The sequence below is a fragment of the Paramormyrops kingsleyae genome, chromosome 6 (assembly GCF_048594095.1).
Source record: "Paramormyrops kingsleyae isolate MSU_618 chromosome 6, PKINGS_0.4, whole genome shotgun sequence".
Classification (NCBI taxonomy): Eukaryota; Metazoa; Chordata; class Actinopteri; order Osteoglossiformes; family Mormyridae; genus Paramormyrops; species Paramormyrops kingsleyae.
The window spans coordinates 6,152,056-6,173,353 of record NC_132802.1 but is presented as its reverse complement, the minus strand read 5'-3'; the positions used below and the strand labels follow the sequence as shown (position 1 = coordinate 6,173,353).

At 45.8% G+C, this 21,298-nt stretch overlaps 1 protein-coding gene across 1 annotated transcript in view; it reads left to right on the top strand.

The window, feature by feature from the left end:
• Positions 1–17,799, top strand: part of espn (espin) — a 45,569-nt gene extending 27,770 nt beyond the window's left edge. Inside the window, exons 8-14 of the mRNA XM_072713492.1 lie at positions 420–578; positions 1,553–1,769; positions 7,255–7,400; positions 9,492–9,830; positions 14,165–14,249; positions 15,225–15,240; positions 15,774–17,799. Of these exons, the coding sequence (XP_072569593.1) occupies positions 420–578; positions 1,553–1,769; positions 7,255–7,400; positions 9,492–9,830; positions 14,165–14,249; positions 15,225–15,240; positions 15,774–15,921 (1,110 nt within the window). The 3' untranslated portion in view covers positions 15,922–17,799. The remainder of the gene's footprint in view (positions 1–419; positions 579–1,552; positions 1,770–7,254; positions 7,401–9,491; positions 9,831–14,164; positions 14,250–15,224; positions 15,241–15,773) is intronic.
• Positions 17,800–21,298: the final 3,499 nt, after the last annotated feature.

Sequence of the window (21,298 nt, the reverse complement as noted above, 5' to 3'; positions counted from 1 at the left end):
GTGGAGAGATGGGGGCCAGTCTGATGACCTCCTGCTCTTCCCGCAGAAGGGGAACCAGCCTGGGTTCTGGCCGGACCTCACAGCCCTAAGCAGACGTCAAACGCGTTTAGCTTCTCTGTGAGCAGATGGTCTCGCTGAAATGTTTGTCGGCAAATGCTTATCTTTAGCGATGCTCTTCCGCCGGCTGCGGGTAAATCCTCGTCACGAAGAGAGACGTCCCCACACAGGACATACACCTGCTAAACAGTCTCTCAAAGGGGTTAATGACCTGAACATCAAATCCTGAGTCTTATTAGTTTCAAATCATCTATTCATGTGAGGTACATAGATTAAGGCAGATTGCCACACATTCGATTGCTTTGTTTGTTTATTGGAATATTCTTAGTAAAACACAACCCCCCCCCCCCCCCATGACGCAGTTAAGGACCAGTGAAAACCCGAACAGTCTACGCCGAATCGACTCCAACCGGAAATCCCGTAACTTCAGCAAACAGCCCAGCACTGGGGACTACTACAGGGAGCTGGGCAGAAACACGGTCAACCATCGTGGAACCGACGCCATGGCGCCCAGCGAGGAGGTAGGGGGGCCATCAGGTCCCTGGTGCCATTCTTATTACTTGCTCAGATGCAGAGACGCTTCCATTTTAGCTCGTCGTTTTACTTTTGGTCATTTCCCAGCTCAAGAGTACAACAGCTGTTACCTGGCACCTCTCTGCCTCATCACCAGCTGCCATTATTGCCGGTTAAAGTGCCTTAAAGCTGACTGCAGAGTGTGTGTGGACAGTGATGTGTGAGCGGTCGTGTATGTATTACATTGTGGGGACCACTGAGGTCCCTCATAAATGCTTCCTTGCACTCTCTGCGGAGGCTGTTAAGCATGTTTTCTGAGCGTTCCACTCTGATGTTCCCTGGTTGGCTTTCTGCCCATCGGTCCCGTGTCCTGGCGCGGACGTACCAGCGAGGTGCCCTTAAAGTTACTCCCATAACTGTGGATTTGCCCCCCCTCTGTTAAACGCAAGCCATCCATGTGTTACGAATACCTGTGTTTGCCATTTTCTCCACGCTTGTCAACTTGCACCGTTACGTGGTGCAGGATGCTTTGAGAAGGTGAAAACGGTTTCATTAGCTGAGCTAGATATTAATGTCTGCCCCTGGGTGTAATCGGTCCCGAGCCTGTTTCACTCCCTGTGGGAGTGTCAGACTGCTAGACGGTCCTCCCCCACAGGAGACACGCTCGGAAATGGCCCCCAAATGATTTATACCCCCTCCCCCCATCTCCCGCCGTTGTTGAGTGGTACGTGTGCTGCGGAAGGTCACATTTCAAAGGCGGCCGTCTTGTAAACAGCTGTAGTGACAAGCGCAGGTGGATAATGACCTCATGCGAAGCTTTCACCCGAGCAGTGGGCGTCCTGGCATGCATGTTGATGCTGTGTGTGGGAAGGTGGCGCCCCCCCGGGGGGCAGAGGCCTGAATATGTCAGGGCGGGCATGTCAATCTCTCGACTGTGGTGCCACCTGCATGTTGCTTTAATATAATGATTCCCCCCCCCCAGGGATCCCTACTGCTGGAGGACACGGCGAACAGCCCCCCGAGCCCTGAGAACGGCACAGCGGAGGAGCTGCCCCTACCCCCTCCGCCACCCCCCCTGCCAGAGAGCCAAAGCACCCCCCCGCCGCCACCTCCGCCACCCCCCCCACCGCCCTCGGAGTCGTCGCCCCAGCAGCCCAGCGAGGGCGGCCACCGGAGAATGTCCTCCTCGTCCTCTGGAAGTGAGTGGCTCCGATATGAATCCCCCCCGACCCATATTGGACCTGTCAGGGGGGGGGTCCTGTCCTCTCCATGACTTATTACACACGCTATTCCAGAAAGGCGGATAAATTCAGAATCTGTTCGCATTAGCAACCTGTTGCTTTTTTGCGCTTTGAAAGGAGCTTAAAACCCGTCAGCCGGAGCCTTTGAAGTGACTCGTACGGCTGATTACGCATTTATAGAAGCGAGGCTCCGGTTTCTGTCCCGGCCGGTTTAGGGTTCGCTCATTTCCGTAATTGTACGGTGGATCCTGGCCAGCGGCGGCGGGTCGGTCTGGTACGTTTGCAGCTTGGAGAAGGGGGCAGTTTCCCGCCTGTGATGTACAATTATAATTATTATTATAATTTTATTTTTTTATTTATTTTTATTATTATTGTTGTTGTTGTTGTTATTACTTAACTTTATTGTCATTGTGCTCATGCAAAACAAACTGAGGTAGTAGAGAGTCTTAGTGCAAGCATCAGACGTAATAATAGTAACAGAATATGCCAGTGATCTCCAAGAGGTCGATCGCGATTGAAAGGTGAATCGCTAAGACAGACATACAGAGGGTCCCTCCCACATATATACTAATGCACTATATGCACAAAGGTATTGGGACTCCTGGCCATTACACCCAAAGTAGCTTTTATGGCATCCCATTCTAAATCCATATACATCAGTATGGAGTTGCCCCCCCTTTGCAGCTATAACAGCTGCCACTCTTCTGGGACGGCTTTCCGTAAGATTTTGGAGTGTGTCTGTGTCTGTGGTTATGGATTTAGCCTGGGATGTCATAAAAGTTCCAGTAGATGTAATAGCCAATATTTTTGTCCATATAGTGTTTGAGAGGCCCCCGCAGTGACAAAATATACCATTGCACCTCAATAACTCCCCAGATTATATTTCTTGTAAAAGTAGCTCTTACTGTAAAAATGTTTGGCAACTACTGCAATAGACAATATAACAGAATAAATAATACAGCATTAAAAAATATTACAACTATTAATTTTCTCGTTAGTGTCCACCTTTATTTAATTTGTCCTTTAAGTGAACACTCTCTACCTTTTTCTGAAGCCATGCTACTCCATCTTAATTATGAACTGAATTAAATAGTAACTCTCAGGAAGATAATGTATTCTTTGTCACGAGTTGGAACTTCTCTCGTGTCCCTGGAGAGTGTTGCATTATGGGTGCATGCCAAGGAAAACGGCATCGATGTTAATTTCAGTTTTTTTAGGGGCCTGAGACCATACCTACCAAATCCACTCCCAGTATTGACTGTACATTTTCGCAGATCAGCTGAATGCATCACTGTTGGGGCCAGACGGTCTGAGGTTATGAAGTTCTGTGTTGTCAGTGGAAAAACCACATACCTACATAGGGCTTCCGCAGACCCTCAGAAACATACAGCGTGTCCCCCATCGAACCCGTGTTCATACCACCAGTGACTGCTGGCTGCTTTAAAGGCAGAGTGCTGGTATTAATTTGAAGAGGTATCTCTGTGTTTTTGAGATGGATGTAGTAGCACTGGGTGCAATTAGTGTTCAAGAGAAAAATAATAATTTGAAGCCGTCCAACCAATGCACAGACCGCGGCTGTTTTCTCGAGGAATCCAGTACTTCAGTGGCCCTGAAGGGGTCCATTGTCACTATTTCGTGACTCAGACACACTTTGACTTGGAAAACTAGTGTTTTGCCTAAGCCAGCTTGTTCTTTGCTAAACAAGGGCAACATGCAAAATGTCTGCGTAGTGTTTGAGGTGCCCATAAAACAGGGACGCTGTAGATGGAAGCGGTGTCTGTCTTACCCTCAAAAAAAGGGCACAGTTATGATGGTAACTGCCCCCCCCCCTTTTTGACTCAAGACTCAGCTGTTGTCTGATGTCAGGGGCATTCAGGTGATTGGCTGATTAGCTAACAGCTAGCCCGCCGTTGATTGTAAGTTCATTAGACTGTTAAGTATTTCTTACATGAAAACTGTGAAGTTATTAGGGAAAAATGAACTGTAAATATTGACTATATAGGCTTTTTTTTCCAGATTTCCTCCTGATCTGGAACGGCGTATCTCGTTTGCCTGAACGTACGTTATTTTAGGGATGTGCTGTCAGGCATATTTTAGGCCTCTACAAATACTCGGATGATCCCCCCCCCCCCCCCCCCCCGCCCTCTTAACCCTAATTATGGTTTCTATGGGAACCCTGAAATGGCAATATGAAGTTTTCCAAGTGGCATTTCAAGAATTGGAAAGTGTGAGAAGGTGTGTGACCAGGCAGCCCCCAATACCCCCAATACCACTGCGGAAACTTCAGATGTGTGGCGAACAAATGACTGGCGTCAATCCTGTTAGCATCATCGGCATGTTTTCCGCTATGACACCATCTAGACTTCTGATGTATTTTGTAGTTAATTAGGATGTTGTGATGCATCATAACCCCCCCCCCCCCAGTCTGATGCTTTTCTTGCCTTTGGTATCCTGCTTGCTGTCATTCCAAACGGCTTCCAGCATTCCCACTCGCTGTTCTCCCAGCCGATGGGAAGCGCCCTCTTTTGGTTCCCCTTTGAACTGTTCTTTGGTGTGAAATGTGGGTTCCTGATGAAGGTGCACCGGATTGTGGCGACTAACCTTTTCTTCCCCATGATTAAAGCACCAGGATGTCACTGTTAACAAAAACTGAAACTGAAACTACAAGAAAACATTGTTGTAAACTGAAATTAAATAAGGTATGAAAAAATAAACTATGGCTATATGAAAATAAATATTGCTTCTGAAACTAACAAAGAATGCAAACAAACCTCAAATACTTTGCCATTGTGATACTTGTTTACAGTAAAATATGTCATAGATGGCAACATTCTGCTATGTCGGGTAGCTGAATTGCTTAAACTAAAACTATTTTTATTAGTTTCTGTATATATCTTTCAAATAAAAATAAAAACTAAACTGGATTTCAAAATAAAATAGAAAATAGTAGAAAATAAACTAAAGTAAAAAACCGTAACTGTAATAGCAGTGCTAGGACATTGTGAGCCGGCAGCCACTCATAGGTTCATGCGTAGTGATCATTCCTCCAATCAAGCTGAGCTTATTGGGGTCTGGGTGGTGGGTAGCAGCCATGTGACTCTCCGCGTCTGCGGCGGCGGATCCTGCCGGCTCTCCACACACGGGCAGGTGACCCGCGGACGCCATTGTGAGGCCGTAATCCTCAGCCCCTCCCTCATTGTGCTGTGTTTGCTCGCGGGTGGGACCTGTATAGAGCAGACCTGCCAGCTGTCACCGGGCCACCGGTGTGCTCCCACGCCCCGCTGCCACCTCGCAGCCCCCAGGTCTTACGTAATGCTCCGCCGCGCTCTTTGTCGTATTCTCCTGTCTAAATGGTGAGGAAAAGGGCCGACCGGAATGTGATGGCGATGAAGATCAGCCTGGACAGTAAGGATGATGGTAGGATGTGTTATAGTTATTAAACTATTTCCTCTTCTCTCGCTCCATTTCTCTATCCCATAATACTTACATCATGGGAGGAGCTTCATAAAGGCACTGACTGCTGCTTTTGTGCTAAGACGACTTCTAAAGTTAAAGTAATTCATTTATATTAGCCACATTTTATGAATATTAGTCCTTTGTGGCATGATCTCACCTGAAACACCTAAGCAAACAGGTGGGTTATAACTAACTGTTGCATAGAGCTCGTAGTTTGCTGGGTAAATAGTTGGAAGGTGTATGGATGAATTTAACTGTTAGTAAATGTTACTGCCACTCTATGTCCAGTGATTTGACAGTGAGGTGGGGCAAAGCCTGTCAAAGTTCAGTGGTTTTTAGTAAACTTACAGTGGAGCGTTTTTGGTCTGTGGTGCCGGAGGTGGTGAGGTGTGTGGACGATGGCAGTGGAGATGCTGGCCAGGCAGGAGCGTGAGCGCTGGGCCACTGCACTCCCAGACCCACTGCAGAGATCCTTCCTGGTAATCCACTGTATGCACAGCAGCTCTGTTTGCTGCGAGAGGACCTGGGGATGAGCTGATGGCCTGGGGGAGGGCGGGCAGCGGGGGGCAGACGAAGCATGTGGACAGTGGACTTAAATCCTCTGCCGTTTGGCGACTGTTTGGTGTCGTCGTTAATTACTGCTGATTGCTTCAGATTTTTTTTTCTTCGCAGACATGAGTGGCTTTGTTTTCCCAGGGCAGAGAGAGAGAGAGAGAGAGAGAGAAAGGGGGGGGGGGTCTATCTCAATCTCCACTCAGTACTGCAAGTTCAGTTTTTACTTCCCAAGCAGGACTGAGCTGAATCTGATGCTTGTTTTAAAGACTTTCCTACTTGAAAACAGGTGACGTATCTGTTTATCTTTGTATTGGCGTTTAATATCGTAAGTCTGCAAGACACGCCTGTAAGGATTATGTGCATAGTTGGCACTGAAGATTATTTAGAATAAATTTGAGTCTTGAGTTAAAAGTATGGTCTTGCTGTGAGGATAGAACTGTTTCTCTGTGGAGCAGGAGGGTGCTGTTTTAAAGTCTAAGTACACAGGTGAGATTTACAGATATTTTAATCAGCCCACTAGCATGCTGTTTGTTTAATTACATACCCTTAAATCAGATTTTTGTAGCAAAGTCTGGTTTCCTTAGTAACCATGGCTGAAATAGGTAATATTTACAGCCATACTTTGATGTTAAAGGACATTACAATCGGGAGCGAAACACAGATAAAATAAGCTGCTGTTTTAAGATATTGGGTGATTAGTCTGTGAATTCAGCAAGTATGGTAAAGAATTTAGAACCAAGGTAAATCCTCATTGAAACATACTATGTGATTTCTTGTGTGTTTGACTTGTTTCAGCAGTCTGTGCTTTATTTAGTTCAATTAACAGTATAACATCAGAATCAGAACCAGAATCAGGATTCACTTTATTGACCAGTTACCACGGCATGTACAAGGAATTTGTTTTAGCAGCATTACCATAAAAAACAAGAACATAAATTGAGAAAAATAGATAAGTAGAAATAAAATAGTAAAATAAAGGTATAAAAGACTGCAGAGCAGCGCAAGCTGTGCAATTTAATTATAAGGACGTCATGGGGATGTGAGGTATTTGAATACTGGAACATAAAGGTATAAAATATATGATGTCCAGTAGATGAAAAAGTATGTACAGAGATGTGTGCAGAGTAGTGGGGGAGTGACAGAGGCAGGGATTGTGTCTGCGGGGGTCATTAGTTCATAATTAGATACGTTTCAAAATATTGTAATGGAGCCTCACTGGTACAGCGATTTCTTCAGCGCTGAGACATGTATCCATTGTAGGTGGCTGTGCCAGCGTTCTGTCTTTGATGTGACTGTGTTCGGCCTCCGTGCCCTCAGAGCCAGCTGCTCTCCTGCTTGGGCGTGTGGCGTGTGCCCTGTGGGCTCCACACGAGATCATTTCGGCCCCCGGCTTGCTAAACCGTCCTCTGGCCCTCCGTCTTCTTCACCGCAGGCGCCAAGTCCTTCAACATGATGTCCCCGACTAGCGACAACTCTGAACTTCTGGCTGAAATTAAGGCCGGGAAAAGCCTGAAGCCGACGCCCCAGAGCAAAGGATACACCACCGTCTTCTCCAGCGGCGGGGCTCCCGGGAGCAACGTGAGCATCAACCGCACCACTGTCATATACCACTGTCATACACCACAGTCACACACCACGGTCACACACCACGGTCATTCACCACTGTCACACACCACTGTCACACACCACTGTCACACACCACAGTCAAACATCACTGTCACACAACACGGTTATACACCACTGTCACACACCACTGTCACACACCACTGTCATACACCACTGTCATACACCACGGTCAAACATCACTGTCACACACCACGGTTATACACAACTGTCACACACCACGGTCCTAAACTACTGTCACACACCACGGTCATTCACCACTGTCACACACCACTGTCATACACCACGGTTATACACCATGGTCACACACCACTGTCATACACCACGGTTATACACCATGGTCACACACCATGGTCACACACCACTGTCATACACCACGGTTATACACCATGGTCACACACCACGGTTATACACCATGGTCACACACCACTGTCATACACCACTGTCACACACCACTGTCATACACCACGGTCACACACCACTGTCACACACCACGGTCACACACCACAGTCACACACCACTGTCATACACCACAGTCACACACCACGGTCACACACCACTGTCATACACCACGGTCACACACCACTGTCATACACCACGGTCACACACCACTGTCATACACCACGGTCACACACCACGGTCACACACCATGGTTATACACCACTTTCACACACCACTGTCACATACCACGGTTAACAGAATATCGCGGTACGGCTTGGAAATTGTCAGTGGGCAGAATTTTTAATGAATATCGGTAAATCTTTGGTTTAACCCACTTCCCTTTTGGGGACTTTATTGGTTCCCAATGGGTTTATCATACTGGTGATTGACAGCATGCCATAAACCTGCCCATTGTAGGTTTCAAAGTCCCCTTTCTGCCAGTGCTGGTAAATGTCATTGTCAAGGACAGACCTTTTAGTCACAGTTATTGTGATGTGTACAAACACATCAGCAGGGGCAAGATGATCCGCCTCACTCATTGGCACCCAGTAATAATAGGTGTTAATCACCAGAGGTACTGCTTTCTATGGAAGAGATTGGTCGTTTGTTATCCATTGTCCAGAATAGATGTGGTTTGTCAATGTGACGACTTACCATAGCTGGTTTCAGGATCTCTTGAGAATGACCAAGAAGTTTCAGTCCATACACAGATCTTTCAGCCCGTACACAGACAGTTGTTTTCTATCAGAATCACCTTAGGGATGTGGTTTCTTGCCCCAAAAACTGAGAACAAGAAAGCATTTTACATGAGGCTTAGAAAACAACAGAACATATATTTAACAATAACAAATTTTCTTTTCACTATCAATCCATTCAATTCTCTTGTATTTTATATAAAACTTTGCTGAAAAATAAGCACCTTTTATTGGGTGTTAAAGTCATTGAATGTGAACTTTGTGAAACTACTCAGCAAAGTTTCTTTTTGATCTAAAGCGGCGTGTCACTGGCGAGCTGAATGCAGTGACCCCCTAACCTTAACGCGGCCATGAGTGCTGTCATGAGTGCTGTCATGAGTGCTGTCATGAGTGCTGTCCCTCCCGGACCTGCACCTCAGCAGTTACAAATTCCTTGCTTTTCATCCCCGTGAATCAGACTTTGAATGACCTCCTAGTGAATACGTGGAAAGCGCGTGTGAGCCTGTGACAGCCTTCTTTTGCCGGCCGCTCACGTAACAGCTGAACCCGCTGCGATTCCTGGTTGCATAACATCCTGCCCGTTGGAAAATTTTCCACTTTGTTACGCTAATTGCTTGTTAATTATGTTTGCCGTTTTGTAGCTGGCTGGGTATTTAACTCACAGACTCTGACCTTGTTGCAGTCTCTGCTTCACATCTGATGTAATTTTGGTCAGTTATTTGGCTGAATCCATTTGTAAAATTTGAGATCTGTTGATTTATTGTTTGTGAAGGCATGCCAGTCTGGGCAGGTGATAATAGCTCGAGTTGGCAGTGGAAGGACCCTTACTTGTTGGGTTTATGTTATAAACTTCGGTCATCTAACCCAGGAGCTTATGTGTGTGGCCTAACAGGTGAGTTTGTCATTCCAGGAAGAGAGCCCAGCCACGACCCCGCCTCCGGCCTCCGTCACTCCGCCCACAAAGCCCTTGTCCCTGCCCCCAGAGACTCCTCCCACTACTCCCAATTCGGCCGGTCCGTCCACCCCACGGGCACTGGCAACCTCGCTCAGCCAGGAGCGGCTACCCCCCGTTCTGAATGGCAACACAGAGCTGCCCCCGCCCACCACGGATAAGGCCGGCCCGGTGGACGTGGACGCCATGGTGCCCACGCATGACGAACAGGGCCGCCTCATTCCGGACTGGAAGAGGCAGGTGATGGTGCGCAAGCTGCAGATGAAGATCCAGGAAGAGGAGGAGCACAAACGCAAGGTACGCTGGGTCAGGGGCGTGGCCAAGTTGAGCCAGTTTCAGCAGTTTCTTTACTTACCCCTGAAATCTCAGGTGATGTCCCTCAGCGTGCAGGTAAAAACCCCAGCAGACCAAAGCAACAACAGGAATAAAATCTACATTGTCTGCCATCCTTAAATGGTGGGGGGGGAGGGGAAGTTAGCTGACTTAACTAAATGCAAACATATTAAACCAGTTCATTTTAAACAGGTTTAATTTAGTCACATGGCAAAGAAATTTGTGTACAGGACTTACTGTCCTTACAAATCTGAAAAATAAACATCGTGGTGACTTCCTCAAAGCTGTAAAAAAATATTTTACATTTCTTTTTAGGGAATATTCAGCTTAATAGGCCATTCCTTAGTGCTTTAACTTTACAGTTTTCCTCCCACATGCTTAATAATGCCTTTTCTTTGACCTGCATACTTCAGTTCATTAGCTTACATAATCATTTCTCTCGGTTGACCGGCAAAGCAGCCAAACAGACAGGCGATAGCAGCTACTGGTTCAATATTGATAAGTCTGATAAGGTGTAAAACAGCACAGCTGCTCATTTGATTGGCCAGTTACGTTTCTTCTGTGACGTAGATGCACTTGTGGTTGAAGCCTGTAGTTATCGCATTTAAACTTTGTAGTGAGCTGCACATCGGCCCTGACGGGTGTGTCACTTCACTGAAACATCTGCACTGTTTGTGTTAATGACAGCATGAGAGGCGGAGCCTAAGTCTTAATAGTAATTGAAATTTCAGTATATTTCTATTTAAATACTGTGTGAGAAATGTTGCTTCCCTGTGATATATTTTAATGAAAGTCTAGAGAATTTGTCTTTGGATCCCATAAATGAATTAATTTTTAACTCCCCCTTTGTAGGTGAAGGTCATGGCTTATGTTAAAATTCTGTTTTGCAATTGGAGCCCTATAAACTTTATTTTTTGAGTTTTATTGCTTGGTTTACCTTGTTTGTCTTCGATAAGGGCTACTTTAATTAACCAGGAAAGCTCACTTTAAACATGACCTTTGCTGATGATATTTTAAGATGCCAAATACAGTAATATGCTTTATACAAAAAATCTTTTATTGGTGTACTGCGTTGTCACAGGTAGACAGATTAACTGGTAATCCATCAAAGAGTGCATCATCTGGGTTTTCAAATTGCTTCTTAGTTAAGATCATTTTCACCTCCTTTGTATAAATCCAGTTAGTGTTGAGATTTGTCCTTTATACTACAGAGAAGCAGGGCATAGATTTGGCTAGAATGTGCACATTAGCTGCAGTTTAGGTATCATTTGCACAGGCTTCTGTCTTGTTTGAATTAAATATGATCTCTTTATTGAGTCTAAATAGGTCTTCCTTTTCATAATTACTCTCAGCTTGGAATAATCCTTCAGTGCAATTCTCATCCTCATTGTTACAGTTTGCTGGATTTCACCCCAATCCTGTCGAACATGCTGATGGAACGTAACCCACTTTTGCTTCTCTGATCCTCCTCAGCCCAGAGGGCTCATGGAGCACGGTGGGAATCAGTCCCAGCTCTTAGAGGAACATTTTGTTTTGGGTTTAACTACACAAAGAAGAAGTGTTACATTGTCTGGCAGGATTATAGCAGACAATTTGAAAATGCTTTGAAATGACAGAGAGGCGCCTCTATAACAATCAGTTCAGTGCCCCCCAATTTGTCTGGGCATTGTTGGGCCAGTGTATCCATCTGGACTATCTGTAGTAACTGTTGGGTGTTTAGAGGCATTAAAAGATGCTTATTTGTAATTTTTAAAACAGGAATGGATTGTATCTGATTCTCTTTACTCAGCTAATCATGTTACTTACAATAGAAGGTGTTTCTTATAGCCTGTGATGCTTTCTTAGATAAGCATCACATCTGTTCCTCTTTAAGAAGGTCCGCTTAGTAAGTAACTGTGGTCAGGAGCTGTAGCTGCAGAGGTGAGGGTGCTTGTCCCAACCCAGTTCTGTTCCATGCTGGCTGATCGAATGACTGGCTCCATAAGAGCAGCTAACCCTCTTAGCGTCACGCTAACCTTACGGCTTACTGCCACTGCAAGGAATTTCATTGGATGGCTTTTGATCATCTCCACCAATCAGCCTCTCGAACAGTGGGAGGGGCTTAGCTCGTATCCATAGAGATTATTCTATACTTAGTGGTGTGCAAGGCTGAAGATATCGTTACAGAGACATTGTTTACATGGCCTTTCTCTAGAATGTAAAGTCTTTTTGTGTATTGACACAATACATATTAATTACATTGTGGAACATATTTTAATATATCGGTGCTAAAAAGCCATGTTTATGTACGGACTATTCTATGATGACATAGAATAATTGTAAAGGTGCAAACTATAGAAATATCTTCTTCACACGTATTGTGACTGTGCTGTAGTGAGTTGTATTATGCAGCGACATCTGAATAATCATCTCTTATGCCAAAAACACCTCAGAGCATATAATAAGCCGAGCAAAATAGTTTGCTGTTAAATGTTTTGCTAAATGTTTCCCTTCTTAAATATTGTTACCTCTTAGTCCGCACTTCTTATTTGAAAATAGCACAAGTGATCGGTCCTTCCCGGAATTAATCGCTTAAAACAAACATACCCAAACACGGTCTACTTCAAATCCTGACAGTCACTACATGCAAAGCAAACACAAACTAGTTTCCAAAAGTTTTATTTACATGGATAAAAAAAACTTGAATTGTAAAAACACTTGTGCTCACAGACTTGCTAATTTCCCTTGGCATTATAAGCATTTTGGAGACTTCTGCCCTTGGTAAAACACATTATTTTGAAACCTTTACCCCTTGGCAACAACCAATATAAATCTGTTTGGTCACATTTTCCCACAGTACCTTCAGTTTACCCAGTGTTGAAAACAACAGATAAAAGTGCATAAAAGTGTCTAACCTGTGTTTAATTGTTGTTTATATTTCCTAAATTCCTTTCCTGGCTTTGTATCTTAAGTTTTAAAAGTCATTCCCTTACAGAGATACAAATGCCGAGATCAACATACTGTACAATGAGTGTTATGTTATTCATGTAAACAAACGGGAAGTGCACAGTTCGACCAGTGGCCACATTGATATGCTAGCAAATTTTTATTTAAGTGACTTTGTCTGGATACTGTTTTTTGATGGTTGGAAACTTGTGTATTAGTATAATGAAGTAATTTTTGGCTACTGGTCACAGTGATACTGCAGATGTGGCAGTCATTGGGCGGGTCACGGAAAGAGGCTGCATCGATTTAAATGTAACTGTATGTAACTCAAACAGTTTTACGGGAGATGTACATTAGAAAATGTGAATGAAATCTGCACATAAAGGTTTAGCCACACTACCCCTTGTCATATTGTTTTATATAGTAAGTATATATAAGTATGTTAATGAATTATATGCTGAAAATCTAGTTATATACCAACCAGCAACCAATTTTAGTTTGACACCTGTTTTTGGTGCTAGTTTCTTACTGTTAGAGATTGATAGGTACTGAATTGTGTATTTTGGTTGTGTGTTTATAATACCTACATGTGGATCCTACATAAAAGACCTTCAGGTATTTTAAATGTATGTATAAAAATGTTTTCCTGGAATGAAATAATCATGGTAATTTCTTTCAAATATTCTAGTTCAGGAAACACAACCTTATTTAGTGCCTGTATTGTGGAGGTGATTTAAATTTTTATGGCTAGTTATTCAATCCCGACGGCACCTCTGCTGCCTCGCCCCTGTAAGGTGGAGTAGGTGACGTTCGGCTGAAATCACAATGCATTATCTGCAGAACTGCTCCGCTTCAGGGGACAGAAAAGCCGAAGGTTTATCCAGCGGCCTGCTTGGGTCTGTAACAGTACACAGGCCCGACTCACTTTCCTTGCCTGTCTATCAACAGGCATCTCCGGTCCACTAGATAATTCCCAGGGGAATATCGTTAAAAATGTAAACGTCCGATCGCGTTACCAGACGCCCAGGGGTGGGGGGGGGGCTCGCTCACTGAGAGTGACCCACCTGGAGGCAAGACGAGAGCGTTGAATTGAGTGCCTCCCTTCCATTATGATTTAAAGGGCCGGAGAGGATAGTGTTTCACGCGCTGTGAATGCTCTCGTCTGCCAGCTACTGCCGCCTTTCTGCCCACTTAGCCATGCCCACATGTTAATCAGTTCCATTATAATAATGTTCTTTGGCTGATAGCCATCGCGCACTGCAAACCGAGAATGATCATATGCAGTGCTGTCATAGCGACGCATCACCCAGTGGAATCATTGGTTACTAAGTGTGTTGGGTTTCGGGCGAGACGTTCTTCCCCTTCCGTTACAGGCTGAGGAGGAGGCAACTCGCTTGGCATCCATGCCAGCCTGGAGGAGGGACATCATGAAGAAGAAGATGGATGAGGAGAGGTCAGTGAGGGCTGGCGCTACTCCCCAGCATCCCCTGCTCCTGTGAACTGGCTTCACTCTCTCGCTGACCTTCATGGCTGCCTGTTGGGCACTAATTCTTCAGTTGCAACTTCACTTCCGTCGATCCCTCATTCCATCCACAGATTCATCATCCAAACCATTTATCCACACATACAAGGACATTTTTAGCAGTGTAACTTTTCATATGCAGCCAGCAGTGGGCTAAGCCTCTGTGCCTGTGATCAGAAGGTTGCTGGTTCAAGCCCAGCTTTGGCACATCTGTAGGTCCTTGAGTGAGACCCTTGACCTCAAGCTCCCTGGGCACCACAACAGGTGGCTGCCCTTCACAGCCAAGCCTATTCTCACGGAGAGCAAGACGGTGGAGGTGTAAAGAGAACTTCCCCACAGGGATCAGTACAAAGTATCTATTATTAGAAGAATGCCAGTGGATCTGTTTTTTTCTTGCCTTTTTAACTTGATTTTCCATGCATACTGTGTTATGAATATTAAAGCAGCAGTTGTTATTCATTTAAACCTGTTACGTAAATGAGGATAAATTCTAAAATCGGAATTATTAAATGATATTTATAAACACGGGGCAAGGCAGCGTAGGTCTGATCCGGTAATGTGAGTTACTGCTTACGATCCCCTCAGCTTTGTGTGTGCGACCCGTCCACCGGCCTGCTATACAATGACTCTATGTCCCTTAAAACTTTAATAACCATCAGCAGAACAACATGTAGGCGGTGTGTTTATCAAATACACGGTTTAACATTTCACCAAGGCCGGGTCACTGAGATGGCAGCCCAAGCGCGGCATGGAATTCAAAAGCCATGAAAAAAGCTTCATGAAGGGAGGATAAGCTCAGCACATGGACCGTCTGTGGGTCCCTGAGGACCGGATTGGGAAACCCTGTGTTATATATCGCCATTTTTTTTTTTTTTTTACTAATTTTCTTTTGTTTTTCTTTCTGCATGCACACAGGGAGCAAAAAAGGTAAGCGCATCCACATTTATGCTTATTACCATTGTATGTGTGTTGTATATAATACATGGTGCTAACTCTGTCTCTGAAATAATCAGATTTGTTTACAATGTAGTTATTTTGTATAATATCTTGTATGTTTTGTAAAAGACTGTATTCATTCACCTAAGTGAACAGTTGTGTTAAAAAAAAAAGATTGCCATCCTTGGGAAAAAAAATCTTCCCCATATGTGAAACTGTAACCTGTATAAGTATTGTTGCATGAACACAAAGAGGGAACTTGGAATTTATATTTTGTCATATTAAAAGCAAAGACATTTATAGGCTATTGCACGCCGAACAAGATCTCCCTCTAGAGGCCGTTTTGTGAAGTATTTAATCTCTGGTCAGCTCAGCATCTGCTGGTCATTAAGAACATATTGTCTGCTTTTGTTCAGTCTTTATATTGACCCCATTCAGGGATTATATCCTTCATTAAAAAGGCATTAAATCCATCAATGGGAGAAATGTCTGTAACCTACAAAGCAATGCCTTCATCCATGCAGAAGAGAGGAAGAGAGACTGAAGATGGAGAAGGAGAACGAGGAGAAGTCGGAGCTGGAGAAGCTACGTACCCTGGGCTACGACGAGACCAAGCTGGCACCTTGGCAACGGCAGATCATCCTCAAGAAAGGAGACATCACAAAACAATAGACCGGTGTTTCCCAATCTGGTCCTCGGGGACCTGCGGACAGTCCATGTTTTTGCTCCCTACCAGGAGCTGGGAGGGAGCAAAAATGTGGACTGTGTGTGGGTCCTCAAGGACTGGGTTGGGAAACACTGTAATAGACCGAGTCTCTGCCTCCTTCCCAGTCATCCCCTACCTACAGCTCCTTCCCTTCGCTAGACTCCCCCATCCTGCTCCATAGAGCACAGAGAAGATCACACCCCATAATCCTGCCCTGCCCACCTCTCCCCTCCCCTAATAAAGGACCACGATGACCTCCCCCCAAAGTGGGTCGCACACGTCATGCCCTGCACACGATCCTTGACGTACTATAGGACAGCCCCCCCCTTAAAGACTTGCGTGACAGGCACCAGCACCTGAAGAGGAATCGGCACTGTTTGCACAGACCACTGCACAGACCACTGCACAGACCGCTGCTCTGCCTTTGTAAGCTGTTGGCGACGGATCCTGAAGCCTTAGCTGGTCAATGTAGCTTTAGCTGGCCTGCTACTGTAATCTTATTAAATGTTTCAACTCGCCAGCTGCTATTTTCTCTTCCACTGGCACATTATTCCAGACAGATACAAAACTGCAAACTACGACAAGACCTGTGTCAAACGAGTGTGACGTGAACTTCAGTCGGTCTAAATCTCCCGACGTAGAAAAGCGAACAGAATTAGCAAGCGGCTGCTATTTCCGGGCCGTCAGGTGTCAGACTGGCCGTACCACTGAGTTTTGTCCTCATGCCGGTCTGTCTCACTGCACGTGTCGTGCAGAGCAGTACGGGGGGAACGCTGGCTGGTTGTCATGCTTTTTAGATCTTAGGTCGTTTCGTAAAGCCAGAGGAAAAGTGTGGCATTGACTGACACGACAGACCCCGAGAGGTCTGTGCTTCGCATTAGCATCAGATGCGAAAATGTGATGGAAACGCAAAAAGCTGCGAAACCCACAAGTGATGAATTCATCTCTTAATTACCTCCAATTAATAGATCCTAAACTGGTCCTGTGCAGTCTGAGATGTGATGAAACCTTCATACATCAGTAAGGCAGTCGAATATAAATATAGAAATTACTCCAATTTCTCCTTTGTTGCATTTCAAATAGAGATTATAATTACACAAGTTGGAGCTACTATTCCTGAGTCACTGTTATGTTAATATCACGGACACCTAGAGTTACTGTGGGGACAGCAAAATTCCCAGAATGCCTGATATCGCATAACACGCTTACCATTACATACTGCTGAGAAAAAGTCCATATTGCAATGAATTGCAATGAAATGATCCCCACCAAAGTTTATGTGAACTGTGTCTTGGTTTAGAAGTTAATTTGAATCATTCATCAATACGAATTGGACCAATTGGAATCAAATATTTTGCTCTCATGCTGTAGCTTAACTACCAAGGTGCTGGTTCGTTAATATTTTTTGACATTCAGAAACTTTAAAACCATTCCAATGCATAGAGCAGCACAATATATATTTAAAAAAGTGTAGAATATAGTGACCTCTTTAATGTACCGAATGTGTCTTTCTGGAGATGTGCATAAAAATTGCTTTCTATATAGTGAAAAATACGTAAGGCTTAATTTTAAAAATCTTTAAATGCTAAAAAATATATATATAGGAATCTACAGACAAATTCATGGTACTAATTCAGAATCCATTTGGGGATATTGAATTAACTTCATTGGATGCCATATTCATGTTAAAATTTAAAAATAGAGACTTTTTGCCATTATCAGATTTTTTATGCAGAAATATACAATCCCTTAATTGTATCGTACTAATTATATTATTTTATTGTTCACAGTCTTGCCTCTATAGAACTTTCACTGTGTAAAAATAAAATATTTTCAGACTTCAATATGTTTTGCATTCATGCATAGAAAAAAATATAATGCATGTGTTTGCGTGTCATGAATTCCTCCCAAATTCCTCCCAAATGCCTGTGTGTGAGAGATGCCAGTAATGACGGGGAAGGTTTTATGTTGTATTCATTATTCCCAAATAATAAAATAAAATGCAGCATAAGCACAGCATAGTTAGTGACGTAGCAGCTGTCCCTGTGAGCCTTTTATCCCGGAGCGCCCCAGTGTGTTCCAGTCACCTGTGGCATAGTCCCAGAACCACAAGTCCCAGGGTAACCACAAGCTACGAACAACACTCACACTCAGTAATGCTGGTGAGCAAGTGAGCAAGTCGTGACCACGGCCTTTTGTAATGGACCGTTGGTGACCCGATGCTCTGTATGATACCCTAACAGTCCATGAAATGTCTGGGTCCTTCAGGGATGCTGTGAATAAAAAGACAGATTACTGAACAAATCATCTCCAGCTGCATCAAAGCACAAGTTTCATGACTGCAGTTCAAAAGACCCATAATTGAACGGTATTTGATCACTTAAGTTCTACCACACAACTACATTTGAGAGTTTTTTAGAGATCCAGTCCGCGTGTTAGTGAAGTTAGAAAAATTATAAATTAGTAAATGACAGAAATATGCTTGTTAATGCATCACATCAGAGTGCATCCTAGACACGCCCGACTGCATCCTATAATGTGCTTCAGGCCCCCGATTGTCAGTCCTATGCAGAGTCATGGGGGTGTGGATCATATATCAGAAGCTACACGCACAAGGCGGAGAACAACCCAGGATGGGGGGCCAACTCAGTGCAGGGCACAATCACACCATTCAGACACACATCTGCGGGCATTTTGGGAAGTCCAGTTAGCCTCAGCATGTTGTTGGATCGTGGGGGCACACCAGAGTACCCGACGTAAACCCCACGACGGCATGGGGAGAACATGCAAACTCCACACTGCCATGGCGGAGACTCGAACCCGGGTCCCAGAGATATGAGCCCACAGGGCCAACCATTACACTGTTTTATGTATCTGTTTGTTTATAATTCACCTTAGCATATTTACTGTTTTTCAGTTACAATATCCTCCATAAAGAATTGTGGTGCTGGGTTGGCTCTGCTGGTGGGGGAGGAAGCCGGCCAGGCCTGGCAGGCCTGGCAGGCCCAAGCGTATAGTGCGGGTCTGCTGGGAATGTCTGGTGGGATCCCCTGTCAGGAGGAGTTTCAACTCCTACCTCCGGCAGAACTTCTCCCATGTCCCGGGGGAGGCGGGGGACATCGAGTCCGAATGGGCCATGTTCCGCGCCTCCATTGTGGAGGCGGCTGACCGGAGCTGTGGCCGTAAGGTGGTCGGTGCCTGTCGCGGCGGCAATCCCCGAACCCGCTGGTGGACACCAGTGGTGAGGGATGCCGTCAGGCTGAAGAAGGAGTCCTATCGGGCCTTTTTAGCCTGTGGGACTCCAGAGGCAGCTGATGAGTACCGGCAGGCCAAGCGGGATGCGGCTTCGGCGGTCGCTGAGGCAAAAACTCGGGTGTGGGAGGAGTTTGGCGAGGCCATGGAAAACGACTTCCGGACGGCTTCGAGGCGATTCTAGTCCACCATCCGGCGGCTCCGGGTGGGAAAGCGGTGCAATATCAACACTGTTTATGGTAGGGATGGGGCGCTTGGCCTCAACTCGGGACGTTTTGGGTTGATGGAGGGAGTACTTCGAAGACCTCCTCAATCCCACCGACACGCCTTCCAATGAGGAGTCTGGTGACTTGGGGGTGGACTCCCCTATCTCTGGGGCGGAGGTCGCTGAGGCGGTTAAAAAGCTCCTCAGTGGCCGGGCCCCGGGGGTGGATGAGATCCGCCCGGAGTTCCTTAAGGCTCTGGATGTTGTGGGGCTGTCCTGGTTGACACGCATCTGCAGCATCGCGTGGACATCGGGGGCGGTGCCTCTGGATTGGCAGACTGGGGTGGTGGTCCCCCTCTTTAAGAAGGGGGACCAGAGGGTGTGCTCCAACTATAGGGGGATCACACTCCTCAGCCTCCTTGGTAAGGTCTATTCACGGGTTCTGGAGAGGAGGGTCCGCCGGATTATCAAACCTCGGATTCAGGAGGAGCAGTGTGGTATTCGCCCTGGCTGTGGAAAAGTGGACCAGCTCTGTACTCTCAGGGTTCTGGAGGGTTCATGGGAGTTTGCCCAACCAGTCTACATGTGTTTTGTGGACTTGGAGAAGGCATTTGACCGTGTCCCTCGGGGAGTCCTGTGGGGGGTGCTCCGGGAGTATGGGGTGCCGGGCTGCCTTATAAGGGCTGTTTGGTCCCTGTATGACCGGTGCCAGAGCTTGGTCCACATGGTCAGCAATAAGTCGGACTCGTTTCCGGTGAGGGTTGGACTCCGTCAGGGCTGCCCTTTGTCACCGATTCTGTTCATAGTTTTTATGGACAGAATTTCTAGGTGCAGCCAGGACGTTGAGGATGTCCGGTTTGGTGACCTCAGGATTAGTTCTCTGCTTTTTGCAGATGATGTGGTTATGTTGGCTTCATCGGACCGTGACCTTCGGCTCTCACTGGGACAGTTCACAGCCGAGTGTGAAGCGGCTGGGATGAGAATCAGCACCTCCAAATCCGAGACCATGGTCCTCAGCCGGAAAAGGGTAGAATGGTCTCTCCGTGTCGGGGAGGGGGTCCTCCCCCAAGTGGAGGAGTTTAAATATCTCGGGGTCTTGTTCACGAGTGAGGGAAAGATGGAGCAGGAGATCAACAGGCGGATCGGTGCGGCGTCCGCAGTGATGCGGGCGCTGCATCGGTCTGTCATGGTGAAGAAAGAGCTGAGCGAAAAGGCAAAGCTCTTGATTTACCAGTCGATCTACGTTCCGACCCTCACCTATGGTCACGAGCTGTGGGTAGTGACCGAAAGAACGAGATCGTGAGTACAAGCAGCCGAAATGGGTTTCCTCCGCAGGGTGGCTGGGCTCTCCCTTAGAGATAGGGTGAGGAGCTCGGTCATTCGGGAGGGACTCAGAGTAGAGCCGCTGCTCCTCTGCAATGAGAGGAGCCAGATGAGGTGGCTCGAGCATCTGCTTTGGATGCTACCTGGACACCTCCCTGGTGAGGTGTTCCGGGCATGTCCCACTGGGAAGAGGCCCCAGAGAAGACCCAGGACACGCTGGAGGGACTATGTCTCTCGGCCTGACTCCGCCCTGGAGGAGCTGGATGAAGTGGCCAGGGAGAGGGAAGCCTGGGTTTCCCTGCTGAGAGTGCTGCCCCAACGGATCAAACAGAAGATGATGGATGGATGGATGGACAATAGCTTCTCTCCTAGTCAAAATTGTATTCTTACTAGTCAAAAAGAGCATTTCAAATATTCAAAATTACATTATGGATATCTAAAATGGTGGTATCCTTTCGGATATCTGAAATTAAAATTATGACTATTAACAGTTGAATTGTAGATATCTGAAATGGAAGTTTTTCCTGGTAAGAATTCAATTGCAGATATACAGAATGAACATT